This window comes from Takifugu flavidus, chromosome 12, assembly GCF_003711565.1.
Source record: "Takifugu flavidus isolate HTHZ2018 chromosome 12, ASM371156v2, whole genome shotgun sequence".
Taxonomy (NCBI): domain Eukaryota; kingdom Metazoa; phylum Chordata; class Actinopteri; order Tetraodontiformes; family Tetraodontidae; genus Takifugu; species Takifugu flavidus.
Window position 1 is genome coordinate 1,509,627 of NC_079531.1, and position 22,139 is coordinate 1,531,765.

The 22,139-nt window shown below is 46.6% G+C and overlaps 1 protein-coding gene across 1 annotated transcript in view; it reads right to left on the bottom strand.

The window, feature by feature from the left end:
- LOC130534729 (chloride channel protein 2-like) overlaps positions 1-14,258 on the bottom strand; it is a 63,547-nt gene extending 49,289 nt beyond the window's left edge. The window contains 1 exon segment of the mRNA XM_057049219.1: positions 13,971-14,258. Coding sequence (XP_056905199.1) covers positions 13,971-14,021 — 51 coding nt within the window. The 5' untranslated portion in view covers positions 14,022-14,258.
- Positions 14,259-22,139: the final 7,881 nt, after the last annotated feature.

Here is a 22,139-nt window from a genome sequence, read left to right on the forward strand (position 1 = left end):
TTTCCAATAACCTGGCAGTACAACTTACTTGCGAAATTTTGGGCAATCTGTTGCCTCATGTACCTGCAATGACACTGAAGGCATCATCTCCAAAATGAAGACCATGCTCATGGAAGAATTTGAAAGTGTGGATGTTCCCCTCACAATAACTGAAGACCACATCGGACGAACTGTCAAGGCTGTGCTCAAAGAGCTGCGCAAGAAGATGGGGAGGAAAGGCTGGATAAGGCTAAACTTTTTGCTAGGCAACCAGTACGATTTGATAATTGAGAGCACCATGACACATCTGCAAGCTCCCCAAGAAAAGAACAAATTCATAACGTTTTTCAAGAATATCTTCAAGTTCAGAGCCTAGCCTGTTTAAACCGTCCTAAAAAAGACGCAGCTTTTTTGCAAACATGCTGAGAGTCACGAGTCCCAGCACCTAACCCACCAATGATAAGACAACTACTGCCTCAGATGGCTTTCCTAACAAAACAGGCAAATGGAGAACGCAGAAGCTGGCTGAAAAAGGACATCATCACCATCATTTGGAAAGATATGAACGGATAGACTATTATAATGGAGAAATCCTGAAGTCTTTTCCTGGCTTATGTTAAATAACCAAGCTGTGTGATCACTGTGACCTGTGCAACAAGACTGAGCTAATGTGTCTTTATTTTTAAAATAATTTCTATATATATATATTTTTTTTTTTTATTTAGGATTCTTTTCTGTGTTCATTTGGATTTTATATAAAAAAAAACAACAAAAAAAACAAACGCCTGAGCTCATTCTGTAGGGGACTTGGCTAAGAAGTGGAGGGTTCCTAGTTCAAGTGCCAGCACAGTCAAAACATGAAAGGTGTAGCAGAGGTAGGTTAACGGACACCTTCAGAGCACTGCTGAGGTACTCTTGAGCAAGGCACTGAACCCCAAGTGCCCATGCAATGAGCTGGCAACTCATTCAGGGTTGTACCCTGCCTCTGCCTCTCTGGCGTGGGACAGGCTCCAGCACCCGTTCTGTGGCCCAAAAGGGATGTAGTGGCCAGTGTTAAAAAAAAAAAAAAACAACCTTCCCTTCTTTCTTTTTTTTTTAAAATATAGGTGAACTGGTTCCTGGTGCCGTTTGGAGGCCCAGTCCCACGTGGGGCCATGGCACAGCTCTCAACTCAGCTGAGGCAAGTGGTTGCCTACTGGCTGCACAGCCTCAAGGCACAATGAACAGATCCTCCCTGCTTTGTACCCCCATCAGTCGTTTTTAACAATTAGTGTAATAGACAGACAGGTTTGATGTTAGAGATGAAAGCTTTGTTGACATTAAACGCCAAACTTAATAAAGTACATGTTTGCAGTTCAATTTAAAAACAAGAAATAAATCAACAGTAATGATTGCCAGTGAAAGGAAGTTTTGCAGTGAGAAGGAAGATATGCTAGAAGCACTTTCCTCAGAATATCAAACACATCCGCTCGACAACATGACAGAAAAAGATCCACATTTGGGTCACATCTCAGACACTGAATTTCAGTCCCAGATTGCAAAGATGACGCATCTCGAGCCCAGAAAACGCTCACAGAGGCTGTAAAGGACATCCTCAACGATCAGCCAGAGAACGTCTCAGTCAACTCGTCAAACATGTCAGAGTTTGATTATCAACTGTTGAAGTCCAGCACTGCCAAGGATCTTCAGAAGGTGGCCTCTGAGATCAGTGCACAGATAGTAAAGTCTAAGAGCCGCCTCGACTCACAGGCTAATTCAAATTGTTGGAAAATGGTTGAAGAAAGACTCAAGGCCTTCTCCTTTTGTAAATATGTCAAAGAGTCAATTTTGCAATTATGGGCAGCACTTAAGACAAAATACAACCACTCATCAAATCAAGAGGAGGGACTACAGAAGGTCTTGGAGAAAGGAGAATTGTTGGTGGAGTCAATGTCCAAAATTATGGGAGCTAGGACATTAGATGAGAAGAAAACCCATCAAGAAGTCTTCCAAAATGTTTTCAATAACTTTGATACAGAGGAGCACAAAGAAATCTGCAACCAGTTAAGCGACATTATATTCCAGCACTTGGGTACTGAGAGAAACATGAAAAACGACATTAACAAACACGTGGACGCCTTTATAAAAGATATGTATGGCTTTGCCCAAGCTCAGACACAACAGCAGGACCATGGAGTTGTAAAAATGGCACTGGAAAGGATTGAGGAAGCTACTGACAGTCTTTCTATATTGTCTCTACAGCTGCCTAAAGAAAGCCTCACTATTGAAAGTGATAAAGACGATGCAGATAGCCTTCTACCCTCCTTAGACCCATTTGAAGAGAGGAACCGCATTTCCAATAACCTGGCAGTACAACTTACTTGCGAAATTTTGGGCAATCTGTTGCCTCATGTACCTGCAATGACACTGAACGGCATCATCTCCAAAATGAAGACCATGCTCATGAAAGAATTTGAAAGTGTGGATGTTCCCCTCACAATAACTGAAGACCACATCGGACGAACTGTCAAGGCTGTGCTCAAAGAGCTGCGCAAGAAGATGGGGAGGAAAGGCTGGATAAGGCTAAACTTTTTGCTAGGCAAACAGTACCATTTGATAATCGAGAGCACCATGACACATCTGCAAGCTCCCCAAGAAAAGAACAAATTCATAACGTTTTTCAAGAATATCTTCAAGTTCAGAGCCTAGCCCAGGCATGGGCAAACTAAGGCCCGGGGGCCACATGCGGCCCGTTAAACGTTTTAATCCGGCCCGCCAAACTTGAAAAATTAAATGAATAACCTTGTTAATGTTAAATTTTTTACTGCAATTCTGGTGTTTTCCCACTAAAAAAAAGACAGTCAGGAGGAGAGTGATGGTGATATCCTGAAGGATAACAGAACTTTCAGTGCTTTAAAATAGAAATGGTTATTAATTTTAATTTTTTTAAAAAGGCACATTTTCTTCATTTTCATTTGAAATTAAAGCACATGTTTTCTCCATATCCCAAGATGTGTATTTTTTCTCCAATGAGGTGAGGTTACCAAAGCACTCCATCCATCCATCTGCTCCTGGTCCGGCCCCTTTGTCAAATGTTAGAACCCATTGTGGCCCACGAATCAAAATGTTTGCCCACCCCTGGCCTAGCCTGTTTAAACCATCCCAAAAAAGACGCAGCTTCTTTGCAAACATGCTGCTAACCCATTTGCAGACCTCCCAAGAGAAGAATGTCAAAAGGAGACTGATCAGATCAGAACCATAATCAGACACAAAACATGGCCTGGATGATGGGAGATTAAAGATGCCAAACAATATGCTGATCCAAAGATAAGACAACGCATGCCTCACATGGATTTCTGGAACAACTGATTACGGAGAGGACACTGAAAACATCTAAAATAGGACATTTTCATAAAGGATCTGTCTCCATTTATGATTTTGCCTTTACAAAAATGAAATTAATCAAAAAAATCCAATGATATGTTATGTTATGTTTACCTAGTAAATCTATGGAACTGCTTTAGTACGTAAATGCATTAAGTGGGAAATGTATAACCAACAGTCATCTGCGTATAATGACACTTTATGAACCTACTTGAGGTCAAACTCAAGGAAAAGTGGAGAATGTTTCATTTTTATCAATTTTGGGTTTAAAATAATAATTTACCGCATGCTACAAGGACCCAATACTCCCCATACTGTGTAAGAAATAGCTCTATTCAACTAATAGGTAGGTGGATATGAAAGAAAACAATTTTTAAGTTGAATTGTGTCGTTACGCCTAATGTTTCAGGTGGCTTGGCAAATTCGTAGAGGAAAACAGTGCATGAGGGAGAAAATAAGATGCAAAAAGCTCCTGAATGGAATCATTCACAGCATCCTGCTCCCTGTAAATCCAGCTGACATGAACATGGTGACAGATTATTAATACCTGGACTGGACCACTTTTTGACATATTTCCCCAAAGCCATTTCTCATTGTATTTTCCTTTTCCCTGGTGCACCTTCTTTGTTATCCAGCCCTCATTTAGCCACAAACATGCAGGGAGGCAGGATGAGGACATGGTGACAAGCACAAAAATGGCTGAGATGCAGCTCTGCTGGAGAAATTCCCATTAGGGGAAATGTTCAGGTGACATGACAGACAGTGCCATGCGAGGATTCAAACCACACCGAGCTCAGAAAAGCACGCATTTAAAGCTGCGCCCATCCCGGTGCCTACGATAAAAATAAATGTGGGCTGAAAATCAAGTCCTAGTGTGCTATGGCCGCTCCATGGTTAGCTTTGCATCATTTATGGAAATAGGGATCCCAGGTGCCCTCGGAGCACTTGGCTGGAGGCCACATTATATTATCACAAAACATCTCACAACATCTGGACTAATGTGCTAATGCTGCAAATAAAGTGAACTGTGGCCATTTAGATTACGGAATGAAGTATCTGTGGAACAGTGATAGGAATCATCAAGCTGGGATCAGCCGAGCTGTGGATTACATGAATTTAGAGGCTTTGCATGGTGTGACTGACGAGATGGAAGCCGTTATTCAGGCTGTGTGGGCGGATCCGGTCTCGCTGTTTAAATGAAACGTGCATTTCTCATTTTTAGAAGATGGTAGGTGAGGTGGGATGAACAGCACAGACAATGGAGTCCCAGTCAGAAGATGGGTGAGACTGTGGGAAGAAAAGATGGGGGGGGGGGGGCAATTATGCACAATAGCTCCCTGTCTCTCCTCTCTCTCCCATCCTCTCTGCCATTCTCACGTGCAATATCCAGACGTGGGGAGGCAGCAGAATGGCACTACCCTGCACCATTCCTCACACACACACACACACACACACACACAGGTCGGGAACGTACTGTCCAGCAACTTCACTATTGACGTCTGACTGGGGGAAAAAACACAGCTGTGAAAATAACTGGCCTGAGAAAGTGAGAAGTCTTAAAAAAAACTGAAGAATGAACAAAGGACGAGCGAAGGTACAAAACAGTTGTGATGGAGGTAAAAACGGAAAGTGATCGAAAAAAAGGTGTGAGCCATCGTCAGGTGGAGGGACCATGAGAAAACCGAAAAAGAAGAGAGAAATATGAGTCATAACATCAACAGAGGTCCATAGTTTCAGGGAGCAAGAAAAGAAACACACAAAAGCCCATGAGAAAGTCCAGAAAAAGAGTATTAGCGTTTCACACCACATGAGTCACACACACACACATGCACGCACACACACACACAAAACAGATGCAGAGAAGCCGAATGGTCAGCCAGGATGAATCTATTATCGTACCATCATACTCGGATTCTTGTGGAATAGTTATCGAGTCTGTTTTGCTGGCTGTGCTGACGTTAGCTTAGCAAAGATACCATGTTGGTACCGGTTAGCTGGTCCCTGATTGGCCCGGGCAGTTTTTGCTTGCTGGTGGAAAACGGATCGAATGATCGATAAAGCAGAAACGGTCCGATAGGGATGCTTTGGACTCTGACGACACCCTGAAACCCTTCACAAGATGAAGGTTTGTGGCGGAGTCGCTGCTAAATATGAACCTTCTCCCACCAAAAAACCTGACTTAGGCGAAGGATCCACTCGGGCATCGGAACATGTGACCAATTTACTTTTATCAATTAGCTTTCATCAGAGCGATGGCCTCAGATTGATTTTAGAACCACGGTAGGAAGGAGAAGGCAGAGAGAGAAGACGGGAGGGTTGAAGTGCACGCCAAAGGTAAAATCTCGGAGCATGAACCACACATTTAATGTTTTGAAATGTTTTCCTTTAAAAAGGGGGAATTTTAGGGTTAGGACTAGCTAAGGGAGTAAATATCAGTGATTACGTATTCTACTGCGATCACATTGTGTGCTCAGATTCATGACAGCTTCAAAATGTTAGTGTGGACATTTTCTTTATGTCACAATTAAATTCCTTTTGGACCAATATTAATGGTGTTGCCAGCACAGCTGCATCAAATATGATTTAAAAGGAACATTGGACCAACAACTGAAGGACAAAAGTGGTTTAGTGCCACACACACACACACACACACACACACACACACACACAGCTGAAATGGATTGACTTCATTAGCTGTGTCACATGATTGGAGATTTCACCCTCTCTTTCTCACACACACACACACACACACCACACACACACACACACACACACAGAGAACAAAGAAAGTACTTAGCAAATATAAAGTCAAAACAAAAGAAGAGGAGAGTGAAAACTTAACTGTGTAATTACCAAGGAGTGATCAACATATCACCCCCTAACCCCACCCCCCACCCCCCACCCCCCAAATAATCACTTAGCTGGAACTTTTGGACTGGTGACAGTAAAAATGCACCATCTTGTTGCTTTGCTAAATCCACTTAGCTGCCCACTTACACCAGAGCATTCTCAGGTGACATTAGAGGACATGGGTAGGGGTGGGGGGTGGGGGGTGGGGGGTGGGGGGGCTTGGGCACGTCTTCATTACTGACACATTTCCACTCTGGGAGGAGCCCAATAGCAGAAACGTGCCGTTTGTTTCAGAGCTCCCTGAAAGCACCAGTGTGCCTGATGGAGGTTATTCTGTCATTCATCTTCAGCCCGTTTCATTGCTCCGAATGTCAAAAACTGTCAACTTTAACTGTGACAAATGTAATAAATCCCCAGGGACATTGTCTCCATGCTGATGTGGCAAGAGACACCCTGATTAAACTGAAACAGTACAGCCCGTCTCATCTTTACTGCAGAAAAGTCAAAGAACATTGCAGTTACTGCAGATTATCAACCCTTTCTTGGTAACGATTATATTTCATTCACTCAGAAAGCTGCACCCTGTGTTTACTGCACGTTTATGTAGCTGCAGCGAGGAGCAGCTTCGTGTGCAAGGCTGTGGGAACGCCGTCATGGCTGAAGCAGAAATGAAACTAAAAAACAAAAACCCAAACTCGCACATTTGTCATGTTTGAAAGTGTTGATTTATAAGGGGTGAAATATGAAATAAGCTGCTCCTATTATATCCTGCGTGCTGATGAACCAGTTGCAACGTGACTGGGAAGCCCGGACTCAACAACAATCAACAGAAGCACTGATTAAATCATCTTGCACCAACTCCCAACAATCCCCTTAAACCAAAATTCCTACATCAGCACCTTTCTGCCAAACTGCACCAAAATGTACTGGGTCTTTCCCAATCCTCCCACTAAGGTCCATCCAGTAAAGTTTGTGTAATCCTGCTGCTATAAGCCATAAAGAGCAGCACATGTAAGCCCTTTACACACACTCCAAGTAGGAAATGTCAGTCTGCAGGACTCTGTGTGTGTGTGTGTGTGTGTGTGTGTGTGTGTGTGTGGTGTGTGTGTGTGTGTCCCACAATTTGCTGGAGTTTACTCCCAGGAGACGGGGACGAACCAGTGACCAAAGGACAGAAGACTCTTTAATGTGCGATGACAGATTAGCGCTACATGTTAGCACATCTCAATCGTGATGCAAACATCCAGATGAAGCAACCTGCGCCCCAGATCCACGTAGATTTTTCCATTGTAAAAGCAAAAACTCAAAGGTCGGACACACAGACGCAACGGTAATAAAACTGACATTCTGATCAAAGCAGCTCGCTTGCTGCCTCCTAAAAGGACACAGAAAACAACAAATTTATCGCCACACTGAATAAGAGGAAAACTCAAATTTGAAATGTGACTGAAGATTAAAGATGATTCCATTATCTGAAGATTTCCTTCTGCCACATCTTCCTGGCTGTGGGAGGAAAGGAGAGGTTTTCTGCCCTCTCAGCACAGGCACAAATTGGGAGGGGGGGGTCTATATAATCAGCCCTCCCTGTATAATTATAGAGGAAATCGAGCCATAATTGTGTGTTCTCCCACCACCACTCTGCTTCTGTTTTCTGGATTTTATTCTCAATAACAACGGTTAAATTAGGAGAGGATGGATTTAAAGACAAAATCTGTTTTTTTTGTCCTCAATTTTGAAATACAACATCTGTCCCGTCTCAATAATGCTTGTTTGGAAAACCGCAACATTTGCTTTGATCCGATGGCCCCAGAATTCGTTGGACTTGGATTAATAGGAATCGGTTGAGATCAAAGACGATCTTGGGACTGACTCAGCAGCGACTTAAATCTCACAAAAGTCCATCTTTAACTACAAAGAACCTGGCATTTCTCTTACTTCTACCTACTCCCCCAACACACCGGTGCTCCTTATCCTCAATAATAACACGCCTCGATAAATTCCTCTGATCTTATCTGTGTTATTGCGTGCCACATGACTGCACGTGTCAGTGTTTCAGGCGTGTTATTAAGTGTAAAGTGTACATGCCATCATGTTATCTACATGATTACACAAGAAGGCCTGTGGGCGTCCATAGTAAACATGCACTATGTTGACAGACGGGATTATCTTTAACATGTTAAATTAGCAGCTTTTATTGCAGCCACAGCGGAGATCTTTTGATGTATAATCTGTGTTAAAAGATGCTGCATAAATGAGTAGAAACCAAATTATTGCCTACAACAAAGGAATCTATTTTTACATTTGCGACTCCTATGTGATCGAAGCTCCTCTCGCCTCCCTAGAAGTGTTCGGAATCCTTAAAATGTGTTTAAGGATTTTTTTCCTCTTTAGCAACACCGGTGCCAGACTGCAGCTGCCAGGTGAGTGGCTTATCATCTGGAACTCCTAAACTCAATCTGCAACAGCTGTCCGGTGAGCCGCTGGAGGGGGTTCCAACAGCACCGACTCAACTTCCACACGTGGCTGCGGCAATCCGATGCAGCTACAGGAGCTGGAAACCTCTCAACGGGGGTGGGGGCACAATCGCCGTTTGTTTAGGGGAAAATATATCTCCAGAGTCCTACAAGCATTCTATATTTGTTACAGCAACAAAAAGAACCTGTAATGCATAAAAACATTACTTGTACTCGACTGGTCTAGTGCAATTTAGGTCTTGCTCAAGAGACCCAGGGGCAATTATTCTTAAGCTGCATAATGAATAAAGATTATTTTATCAACTTTGGGCATTAGATAGCAATTCAGCTAGCCAGCTATCAGAGCACAAAGCACCAAAGCGGCTCATTTGCAGTGACGTACAGCCGGATAAATGCTAATTAGGGTGGAGGCTAATTAACTGGTTGTTGTGATTATGTAAACAGTTTCTGCCCCTTAAAATGGTCCGTGTGGTTCCGGCTGTAGTTGGAACGGTGACAATACATCCGACAGTGGCCGCATCTGAAAAATGTGCACGTCTCCACACGTTTGATTGTGCACGCGTCCCAGCTCCCACAGGTCTGAGCCCCGAGGGACAGAAACAGGTGTGGATGTGAAGAGCCGAGCCCACACAAACGTGTTGCCATCTCCCTTCCATCCCATCTTCTGGGCTGATTCTGGTCTTCTGGGTTGTGGTGGATATGAAGGGTGAAGTGGGGGGTTAAAAAAACAAACAGAAGAAAGCAAAAATGGATCCATGATTGGTGGAGCAGCTCCAGAGCACAACAGTTAACAACCCAGTCACACACGCTCGCTGCAAACTGGGAGCCACTGGGCAGATCTTCTAACAAAGAGCTGGTGCCTAATGAGTGCTTTTGATGGCGTGCATGGCACCGTTTCTGCATGTGAGCACCCACCATCGATTCAGATCTGTGAAGACTAATCAACGGGGGAGGGGGGGCTTTTTTAATCATCCTTCAGTATTTGTGGGGCGGCTCTTCTAATAGCTCAGCCATTAAATGCACAACTTAATTTCTCCTCTTCTGTCACATCCCATTACATCATCCACCCATCACTGCATCACCGTAGCGACAGCAGTGGAAAGATCCTGGGTTTGATCGTGAAGGTGAACCACAGCGAGGCCCCAGCGTGCTCCACACTCCCGCACCGCCCTCCCTTTTTCAGGAAAACTGAAGTTACAGATGAAAAAAAGGAGCCAAAAAGAGCATTTTTGCTGAATCGGGCTCTGGGCCAGGCTCCGTTAGCCTCGGTCCAGCTCCCATCACAGGAGCACAGCGAGGCACAAACACACAGGGTGTCGGGGGGCCGTGAAGGGGAGGAACGCCAAAATCTGCAGCGCCGATAGGCCAAAACTGACGCGCACGTTTCCCTTCCAGTGCCCGTTGATAACCCGAGCCGTGCACATCTCTCATGTCTCCACCTCGGGCGTTGATTAAGAAGCTAAACACTGCCAAGCGCCTGTTTAATGACACTTCATCCGCGGTGAACCAACAGTAATTAGGAGGCAGGAGACGACTCCAACTGGGGGGTGATGAAGTGAGCGGAGCTAAAACTGCAACCTGAATGACAACGTTATTGATACAATAGTGAGGACGATTAAACCCTGGAGATCCTGCAAACGTGACAGAAGCTCAGCAGCACATACAAGGACGAAAGCAGTCGGTGAATAACACCCCCTTCAAAACAGCTGGCGGAGCAAAACTGTAACAAAAAATAAAGCAGGAGATGGTCGTGGCGGTGAGAAATGGGCCCAAAAAGGAACGCGTTAGCATGACATCATTGTGACATCTGCATGAGCAGCGCACAGCCAACTTCCTGCTCCACCTCCGTGTTCATTTTAAGGGTCATTTGGAATAAACTGAGGACACACACCATTTTAATCTGAGCATCAAGGTGGTTGAAGGCTACATGTCTTGCACCCAAACAAATGGATGAAGTGTAGCCGCTGCCAGTGTTTGCTGTTGCATCTAAACGCTGAATACTTCCACTATCAGGACACGACCCATCACACTGGAGGTCTCGGAGCAGAACCGAAGCCGCCTAAAGTCAGAGCGAGCTGATAACGGAGGGAACATCCGCTGATGTGTCAACCGTCTCGAGTCGGGAACCTCCAGGTGACCTGGTTGGTCTCTCCACGAGTTCCACAGCACAGAGGAACCGTGACAACAGGGGAGTGGTGTCAACCAGTGGTGATAGTTTCATAACTGGGAGATGGGTGATGAAAGTTATTGATAATTGCGTTGTAAACGCATGGATGTGCTGCATTATTGTGCATTTTATTGAACCAAGAGCCGTTTTTTTCCGTCCTTCTGATGGTCACTAATCACCAAACATGCCCCGACACCCTAAACCGGCTCATTTATTAATTTCTTTGACTTTATTCTGGTTAATCATCTCCAGCCCGTGTGCTCAACGGTCCTGAAAGCAAACTAAAAAAGAAATAAATCTGTGCTCGCACTCATTGGTCCTGTCAACACGAGTGTTTGCCGAAGTCGTTGAGAACGAATCCTTTCGATTTCTGCAAATGTTTGTATTTGCAGGAAAATTCCACCACTGAAAGGAAACTGCACAGAGAAGAATCCATCGCTGGTCTTGATCTGAAGGGTCAATACGAGCGATTTGCTTTTGCTTTGATTAATGTCCGACCCGCCAAACACAGGGCGGCTCTGCCACGGTTGTTGGCCTGCTTGAAACAAAAGTTATGCAAGCGGCTTTCCGCTGCTCCAGGAGTGTCAAGGAGTCGTTGACCTGCCTCTGACACGTAAAAACACTTCATCCTCCAGGAGTAACGGAGTCATCCTGGAAGCAACGATCCAGTGGGACACCTGGAAGGAATTTTCCACTGCGGATGTCAAAGTGACGCGTTCGGGGTTGGAATATGCTCGCAAGTCATCTCGGATGCGTCGCTTTTAATTTCAGTGCTTTAAAAGGTCGAGATTAGGATCTTTTCGTTCGCTGCAGGGAAACAGCAACATAGGTTGGGTCCAAACAGGAACCCACCACAAACACAAGGACTCTTCCAAGGAGGCGGCGACTCATGCTCAGCTTATCTCGCGCTTAATGACTCTTATCTGGACGCGCTCAAGGCTCCGAACACGCGACAGAGAACAGAAACCCTCAATGTTGACACACAAACAAAGCTGGAGGTGATCACGAGCCTCCAGACCGAACAGCGATACGAGCCAAAGCCGCTCCGGTTCACCTTATCTGAGGCTAATTATTATGGTATGGCCCTGCTGGTAATGCTTAATGAAACCTAAAGGCAAAGTTTACATTGATCAGTCAACAACTGATGACTGATAAAGCCCAGATCGGAATCGCTGGTACCGAGGCACATTTCCTCCTGGTATCAATAAAATCAGAACCGTTTCCGGAATGATTATTTAAAAGCCAATCCTGGACAAAGTTGGAGACATTAGCCTCATGTGTCCGACGCCTAATAAAAGGTTACCTTTGATCAGCACTGTTTATCACCGGCCGACAAGGACGCGGTGATCCCAACACACCCATAAACCAGCTTTAAATTAAGGAATCTGATACCTGTTGGACTATTTTTAGCCAATGAGAAATGTTGTTCTACCGTTTCATACAGCCGTGTAACACATGATTGGACGGTTAGGGCCGACTGCTCCATCGCAGCGCGGCCGACCACTGAGGGCCGCCGCTCATCTGCAGAAATTTCTGCTTTTTTTGACATCTGTGTGCAGCCTTCAGGCCTCAAATCTACACCGGCCTCGTTGCGCATCTGCAGCCCACAACAAACCCACACAAGCGCCACGGCTGCCAGCTTCGCACAAAGACACCATGTTACTACAACCCACCACAAGAATGGGGGGGGCACAGAGAGCTCCTTTATGGTGGTGGAGGCTGGTTTTTTTTTTTCCACACTGTGGATATTTTTGAAAAGATCCAGTTTTAGATCCTTTCAGGTTTTATTTTCATCGCACAACCGTCGGAGCCAAGATGAGCAGAAAAGGTTCTCTCTTTTTTTGCTGATTGCACGTTCCTGTCTGAGAGCCGGAGGGCCGAGCACGAGACCCCGACAGGGTCGCTGATCCTCCGGTGCTGAATCAGCGGGATGCGCATTGCGTAATCTCTCCCTTTCTCACACACACACACACACACACACACGCGCAGATTAAGGGTGCACGGAGAGGCAGGGCTGGGATCGACACAAAGGAGGTTTTTCCAAGGAAAGGAAACAGAGGCGCACACAAGTGGTACAGTGGCAGCTCCTCTCAATTTAAAGCCTCGTCGCCGCTGAATGGGCCCAGTTGGCCCGTAAACAAGCCTCTTCCAATGATTTAGCCTTTGGGCCTGACAGGAGCCTGTCAGGAAGAGCTCAGCTACACACAAACGCAGCATTTTTGCAGGAACTCCGTGTTCAGAGGCCTGCGTGGGAGTCCCCTCCTGTACGACTTTATATCTGTGTGCAGACCACCACTCCTGCCCACTCCTTATAAAAATAAACGGACTTACGAAACAATACACACACACACGATGAGCACCTGACACACACCGACATGGTGTCACGGCTGCACTGTGATGACATCATCGTCCACTCCTGATTTCACTCCTGATGCCGAACAGACCAAACAAATCAAGGTTTGGAACGCAACCTCCCATTCAGAGAGCGCTCACAGCCTGAAACACGATTTCAGCTTTTATCTTTCCAAATCATTAAAAGAATGTAGTTAAATTCAGCTAATTTGGTAAATACAGAACTTTCCAAACCCGCTGGGCTTCATGCTGGCCACCTGCAGCCTGGGAGAAAGATTCTCATCACCAAATTACCAAAAATAATGCTTTTATCTGCACAATTTCATATGTATTAAATACAGAACACACACCCCGACAGGCATTTGTGCAGATTTCACCGTGTGTTTTTTCTTCTGTTTGCAATGATTGGGACATATCCTGAATTTGACAGTAACTTCCCTCTAAAGAACTATGAGTCAAACGTTTTCTGGTGCTCTTTTCCAGCCCCTTCAGAGGCGGCACCCGCGGGTCTGCGGCTCCTGGGGCGCAGCACCACCCTCGGCCCTCAGGTGAGCGCTGCGGAGGTGCAACGCGCTTATGTGCAGATGCACAACCTCCAGCGGAGTCTGCCTGTGCCACACACACACGCCGGTCAATTCGGTGCGCACGCACCGCATGGACACGCGTCGACTTGCCCCGAGTCGAAACTTTTTTGCTCAAACTTGGCGCAGCGGCGCTTGAATGGAGCCTGGTCGGTGACGCGAGCTGTGACCTGCGGCCAAAGTTCCACGTCCAGTGGGACTCACCAGTGTCTGTTCATACTGCAGCGCCCGCTGGTCTGAGCCCTGCCCGGCCATGGTTCTGCTGTCTGCGGCGGCTCGATCGGCCCTTGTCTGTCTGGAAGTGAGGGGAAACCCGGCGGCCAAATCGGTGAGTGTGCGCGGCGATTAAATCATCGGATCCGCGGCGGTTTCTCGGCTGGAGTCCGCGAATGGAACTCCAAGTAAAGCAGGCGTCCCGATTCCAATAAGTTCCTTCATTTTATAGCCTCCAAGTCCCCGGTAAAGTCGAGTCCTGTGCGAGGCGGGACTAAAGCGGCTTCCAGTGGAACCGACCCCTCCCATCAGGATCCAGTGTCAATAAAAGCTGAGAAATGACTGCGCGCTCAGCTGATAAGACGGAAAGTTTCACTTATTGCCAGCAACATTAAGTGTTGGTTTAATAATAGTTGCTGTTAAGAGCTGAAACAGCTTTAAATGTCTTTAAGGTGAAGCTGAGTTACCTGAGCTCAGGTGTGTTCATGCTAAACTGTGCTGATGATTAAGACTCCTTCATTATCTGAGGTCCGACTTTATTGTATTTTATCAAGTATTTTCGATTTAAAATCAGCACACAACTGCTAATCACAAGCTTGAAAGGGAACATTTGAGGCCTCTTGGACGACTCGATTTTGGAAGTTGACATTTGCCAAGTCAACGTTCTAAAAGGTCAAGAAGTCTCATCTGGAAAAACATGTTCGAACGTGAAATCGGAGAGAAGTTAAAGGTGGCTGAGAAATGTCAAAAAGCGTTCCCGTTGCTGCGCAATTTACCCTGAAACAGCCACCCACTCGAAGGAGAAATAAATGGAAAATTCAAGTTTTTGGAAGACGCAGGCGTCCCATATGTCTCCATACGGCTTTCATCAGACCACACACGCATCATAATTCTAAAGACGTTATAGAGATGGTCCCTGCCTCCTCCTTGGCCTCCGTTTGTCAGACAGATTAACAAAGTCTAATTGATAAACGGCACAAGGAAGAAACCCAACGGTCTGCAGACCCAGATCCGGCGCCTACACTCGCCGCTCGGGCGCAGAGGTGTTAATGAATACAGATGTCGCAATAATAGCTCATCCCATCACGGCGCCTCCGCAACTCACACCAGGGTTTTATCAGGACCAGGAGCGGGTCGTCGTCACTCACTTTCACATGACTTGAGCTGTTGTGGCGGTGTAGCGCCCCATCGTCTGTCCCTAGCGCTTAGCTCAGATTAGCTAGCAGAACGCTGCCTTGATGCGACGTGTCTTGCTTTGATTTGGGGTGTTTTCAGGATCTCTGAAACTGTGTTTGACGCTCTTCTGCAGTGATGAGACGTGATTACGGTGGCTCTGTATGCAGATATGCTGGCAGGCAGCAACAGATGGAATTCCAAGACATTTTTCATTCAGGGGAACATGTGTGTGTTGGTTAATCATTAGGACGCTCTTGCTTTGTTTCGAGCTGTGTTTGAAACTGCACACCTTTGTAGTTTAACCCCAGACCTTCAAGATTAGGCAAGGCCTCGCATTCATGAAGCTGGGGGCCGTGGCTGGGGGAGGGGGGGACCAGACTCTGCACCCATAAGAGCATATAAAGCAAGGTGAGGTTACATATTGTAAATTTGCATGCAACCAGGCTGGTGGAATAATCACACTGTTGACAGATGTCAGCAGAGGCTTTTTCTTGGAGAAAAGCTGTGACGCCTTCAGATGACTCTCAAGTTTACCTTAAAATTGACACGCTACTCTCATGTGGCGGGGTGACGTTGCATTGGCCTGCCATGACCTCCGGCTCTGCAGCTGCCGCCAGTGTGCTCCGTATCATCCAGTGGCTCCTCTTTTCATGCGAGATCCAGATAAAACTTCGACAACTGGGGCCTTTCACGAAAGGACGCCCACAAACAGATTCTGTCGGCTTTAATGTGGGACGTTCGATAGCCCGGGAAAATTCCGAGTTCCACAGTTCTGAATCTCGAGGATGAAAGGATAAATCAACTGCTTGTGTCTGTATTCTGTAAATTTGGTCTCGCATAACCAGATTAAACAAAACCATACGGCAATTTCCTAACATGTAACTATTTTCTATGGCTCACTCCTCACTCACTCATCCTCTTTCATAATATTTGCTTTGTAAGTAGCGTAATTTGTCGCCATGCTTGAAAATGACTGGGGTTGTTGAACTTTTGGTGTTACAGAAGCACACTTTATGCTCAAAAATACACCGGTTATATAACTGTAAAATCGCCGTTTGTGTCTGCAGTGGCCGCCTGGCTGAGGTGCTGGGCAGCGCTGCTGCTTTTGTAACATCCAGACAAGCTGCTTCGGGTGCACAGGAGATGCGGAGCTGCTCAGAGGCACCTGCGACCGACGCGTAGCGATGGAAAACCACCAGTGTGGGACTCTGCTTTCATTCTTTGTTCTTTTCCGGTTGATATTAAGATCAAAGTCATCCGTCTGCGGCTCCAGGTCACAGCTTTTGTTTGACCGCCTGACGGATGGATTGATGACCGTTTCTGAAGCTGTTGGCTCCACAAACACTTGTTGCTTTCTTCAGCTCCAAACAAGGCTGTTCTGGCTTATTACGTGATGTTTGACATTCCAGAGTCCGTCGTTCAAACACTGACTGATGGTGTTGCTGAAGTGATCCCATGAGTTCAGAGGTCAACTCTGAGGAGGATCTGACACGGCTCAAATCGGCCCTTGGCCTCCACAGACGAGGCTCCGGTCAGCCATCACCTCCTCTTACAGGAGCCAGATTACTCCATCTTGCACGGCTTGTGCCTCTAATGCTCCTTTACTGTGGAAAACCCCACTGACGCTCTCAGCAAAGACTCCGTGGGTCACCGACTGCAGGGTCGAGCCAATAAAACGGTTGGTCGGTAATCGAAGCTCATCTCTCTCTGTTCAAATGAGAAGGGTCACTTTAGTCTGTCCAGCTGTGTGGATGCTCCAGGCTGCAACATGCTGCAAGCGAACGCACCACAGCAGCCACCGCAGGCGTGCAGGACATCAACATCGAGTGGCGATCATTATCCGGCCCGGTGTAACTTTTGTTCCTTTTTTTTCTGTGGTGAGAAGAGGTTTTTATCTTGCTGGGTTAACGTTCAACATTTAAAAATAGGCCGGATGAATTATTACACCTCTCTGAAATGATGTCAGCGAGCTGTCACACATGTATGAGCAACTTTAGCTGCATGGATCTGAACCGTCATCAACTCAGACAGCAACAGAGTTGGTCACCTTGATAAGAGGTGCTGCTTTTGATTGTATAAGTGCGGAAATGTGACCGAATCGTTTCCTGCTAGCCACAAACGGGTGCATGTGGAAATTCTTGCTGTTCCTGCGTGTCGTTGTGCTGATATATTGCTTATTTTCCTGGCCTGACACATGAAACCTATGCAGAATTTCTGCACCTCCTCTTTGTTCACGGGAGCTACCGGATAATCTGAAAAAGCCTGAACGTTCCACCGCCCCCTAGTGGGCGCCAGGGGACCTGCAGTGCCTTTTGAGTCCCTTAAAACAACGTATATCCTTATATAAACTCTGCAAAGGCACACGTGCAGGAACAGTATCCTGGGATGAATGCCTGCAGGAGGAACGTGCTGCTGGGATAAGAATAGTGTAAATCCTGTGGAATAGATCTAAGTCATTGTTTCAAACGCTGTGGGCATTATACATTAACAACTTTACCATCAATTATTGATTAGACTGTAAATTCCTTCCTCTGAGCTGCCTGCATGTTGTCCGATGGACCTTTTATATGCATGTTGTATATTTTTTGATATATTTATGGTATTATGTTCTGATATATTGGAGTTTTCTGCTGACGCATGACACTAAATGCGTCAGCTACTTCATGATGAATCCGAAAGGAAGCTCCAGGAAACAGTGTTCACCTTCAGACGTCTGCACAACTTGGCTGCATGATCGAAGCATTGGCATCATTTTAAGATGCCCGAACCAGATGTTGCTTTGGTAAAGACATTATCAACCAAATTGAAACTAAATGTAAGCATCTTTGACCAAGTGCATAACTGAAATCAGAGGGAAAGGCAACTTTGTGATATTACAAGTCAGGAAACCCAGATATTGTTCAGATATTTTCTGCAACAGGACCACCACGGCCCCTCCTTACTGGGGAAAATTAATAATTCAGGCTGAAGGTGCAGCAGGTTGACCATCTGGATGCTCCAGAAAAAGACAACTACAAACTCCTGGAACAGTTCGTGCAGCTCAGAAGTGTCATTCTGGGAAAGCAGAGACCGTTGTGTTACCTTCCCTTTCACACGGAGCAAACAGAGACTCTCACCTGGAAGATTCACTGCCGGCGGATTTAATATCCAACACCAACTACAGCTGGGAGAACGCGGCTAGAACTGCAGCACGAATGGTGAATTTTAGAGCCGGCGCGTCTGACTCAGCGTCCACTGAGACGCGTAGACGTCTAGAAGCTGTAGCTTCCAATATCAGCGTCAGTTCTTGCCTCCATCCAGGCTTTTTCACAGGAAATGCCTCAAACTGAGGGCGGTAGATTTCACCTCTAAATTTGAAGATTTTGGAGTTGAGATGTTACGAAATACCATCCAGCAGCCTCGCTGTGCAGTGGAAATCATGAAAGGGAAGTTGCCAGAACATCCTGGTTGCTGGTCCAACACAGGCTGCATAGATAACATTTGGCATTAAAACAAACAGCAGATTGTGTGAAGAATGTTGGAGATGTCGAGCAACAGAAGCCCCCTCAGATGAGACCAAAACAGACAATAAATTGTTGTGGAGGCGTCGGCTTCCGAATTCTTTGACTCCTCATCAGGAATCGGCGTCTGCTCGGAGCAGATGCTGATGCTGTGGTGATAAATCCAGACTCGTGCGCACCCGGTGATGCTGCTGCAGACAAGAGTGCCTCATCTGTGCGCACAGCGAGGCCCTCGAGCCAGGCATCGCTTTTACTCCACATCAAGAACCCTTGCGCGTTCTGTTCCGGGCCCGTTCAGGGGCTTCACTCCACCTGCTGAGTGCCCATTAAGACTTTCAGAATAAAGGTATTAATTTGTGTTCCAGACAAATGAACAACCAGGACGACATCCCTCTGTTGTTAGATGAGGGTCCCGGTCCAACCGAGGCGAGCTGGTTTATGTCGTAGGATGATGAGGATTCTATAATCCTGTTAATATCGCTCTGTGGTTCCCTAAATGTCAGAGTTGGGTCGTTTCTGTGGCGCCCGGCTCCATGTAAACCCACACGAGCACAGCAGCCGGCCCCCGATGTGTCGATGGTTGTCTGAATCAGTATGGCGTGCACGTCTACCTGCCAGTCCTCTGCTTTAAGGTTTCTGCAACAGCTGTGCGGGAAAGTCATCCCGACTGGCAGCTTGGTTCTTTGTTTTACGCATAAATTCCTTCACTTGCCCTCCAAACTTCTCCCGTAGTGCTTGCAAAAACAGGTTTTTTCAATCCTCATTCCCTAAACAATGTCCACAATTAGAACCATTCATACTAAGTGTGTCTAAATAATTAAGGGGGTTTAAAAATAAAATGTGCTATAAAGCAGTTTTCTTTCTTTCCTCCACTGTGCGTTTGGGTATTCCAGCATAACTGGCGGCACAAAAATATTGCAAATAGATGGTGGAGAACGTGCACAACATCAAGGAGACGGTTGTGTCTGCAGTAAACCTGAGGTGCCACCTGCCAATAGATCTGATCGCTCGGATGGAGCCCGACGTGCCTCAGAGGCCTGAGCTCCAACAGATGCTAACATGCTAGCGACCGAACCGCGTCAAGACGGATGTGGTGAGATGCAGAGGGGGAACCAGACATGAGTAAAAGCTGTTGGACTGAAATAAGGGTTTTTGGGGTTGTGTTTTTGCCCTCAGCAGAGACTTGCCCTGCCTTCTGCGTTGGGTGTGAACACACACGCAGCTCCGCGCAGCTTTTCCTGGAATCATAAAGATTTTAGCATTTTCAGTGCCATGTGTGGAGCTGGATTTTTGAGGCACTCTTTGTGTGTCGTATTTGTCATCTTAGTACGACAGAAGGGGGGGAAAAGGTGGAAAACTGAGGAAACAACTGCGGGACGCTGACAAATTATGTTCTATTGACAAAAGTCAAGGAAATAATCAGCACACATTGAGCTGACTCACTCTCTGTCTGTCTCTCTCTCTCTCACACACACACACACACACACACACACACACTCTCTCTCTCTCTCTCTCTGAGGCTGTTGCAGAGTGACAGGGCAGTCTCCCTTTGACAGCTGCCATCTCTGACGGTCCGTCCCCAGACGATGATGGTGCTCATTAAGCCCTCTCCCCAGTCAGCAGACCCAGTCTCATTTCTGAAGGATCCGAAGAGCGAACGGCGTGTTCGACCGGTTCCTCGCCTCATCGGGCCGCACGTTTGGCTCAAGTTCTCCCTCTGTTAAATGGGAAGCCCGATTAAAACGTCAATATGCAGATTGCTGCTGTCTCTGCTGCCGAGGCCTCCTCCTCCTCCTCCTCCTCCTCCTCCTCCTCCTCCTCGCCCCCTGCCGTCGCAGCCCCCCCCCCCCCCCCCCCCCCCCAAGATGTCTCCTGTTGGACGAGCCAATGCCATTAATTCTGGCTGTTGAAGGCTCCATTAGTCTGGCGGACAGATCAAACGGCGTCATGCTGATCCTTTCCAACTTGGCCAGTTTCTTACCTAATATTTCACCCTTAAATGTCAACGACGAGTTAACGAGGACGTTTTATGGAGCAGAAGATCAACTCGCTTTGTGTCTTTGTTACAGTTGGAGCTGCAGTTTTGTCCTGTTTTATTTTGCACGGCTTTGTGCAGCCACTGTCCCCCTGTGTCGCTGTGGACTGGTTACAGACTTTCTGCTGTATATCAGAGCAAAAGTGAAGCAAAGATCAGGTCAAAGACTTTTGCCTTGAAGTAGAGTTCACTCTGTTCTTTAGCATCCATAATCATAACATCTTCATGATTAACAACAGATTTTGGTTATAATCTCGCTCCGTCCTTGTGCCTGCAGCACCTAGAAATGGGCCAAAGGCCGTTGCCCTGATGCCACCCGTGCTGCTGTCCTGCAGTGTTTCTCTGTGGTTTCCAGTGCTCAAGCTAACAAGCATTGAGCCCTGATTTTTAAATAGATTAAGTGTGAAGATTCCCCCAGAATCTCCTTTAAACCAGACATTAAAACAGATTTTCTAATGCTTGGCAGATTACCTGGTCTAGTCTTGTCGTGAGTCTCAGGCAACCAGTTGCGTGTTTGGTGCCGTCTCAGTTGCCTGTTTGGTGCCGTCTCAGTTGCGTGTTTGGTGATGTCTCAGTTGCGTGTTTGGTGCCGTCTCAGTTGCGTGTTTGGTGCCGTCTCAGTTGCGTGTTTGGTGCTGTCTCAGTTGCGTGTTGGTGATGTCTCAGTTGCGTGTTTGGTGATGTCTCAGTTGCGTGTTTGGTGCTGTCTCAGTTGCGTGTTTGGTGATGTCTCAGTTGCGTGTTTGGTGCCGTCTCAGTTGCGTGTTTGGTGATGTCTCGGTTGCGTGTTTGGTGATGTCTCGGTTGCGTGTTTGGTGATGTCTCGGTTGCGTGTTTGGTGATGTCTCGGTTGCCTGTTTGGTGATGTCTCGGTTGCGTGTTTGGTGATGTCTCGGTTGCCTGTTTGGTGATGTCTCGGTTGCCTGTTTGGTGATGTCTCGGTTGCGTGTTTGGTGATGTCTCGGTTGCGTGTTTGGTGATGTCTCAGTTGCGTGTTTGGTGCCGTCTCAGTTGCGTGTTTGGTGCCGTCTCAGTTGCGTGTTGGTGATGTCTCAGTTGCGTGTTTGGTGCCGTCTCAGTTGCGTGTTTGGTGATGTCTCAGTTGCGTGTTTGGTGATGTCTCAGTTGCGTGTTTGGTGATGTTTCAGTTGCGTGTTTGGTGCCGTCTCAGTTGCGTGTTTGGTGATGTTTCAGTTGCGTGTTTGGTGCCGTCTCAGTTGCGTGTTTGGTGATGTCTCAGTTGCGTGTTTGGTGATGTCTCAGTTGCGTGTTTGGTGATGTCTCAGTTGCATGTTTGGTGATGTCTCAGTTGCGTGTTTGGTGCCGTCTCGGTTGCGTGTTTGGTGCCGTCTCAGTTGCATCTTTGGTCCTTCTCTCTGCACCATACATGTGAAACCAGCCTCAGAGAGAAACATGCAGAAACCTGAAGACGGGCTGCACAGTTTCTCA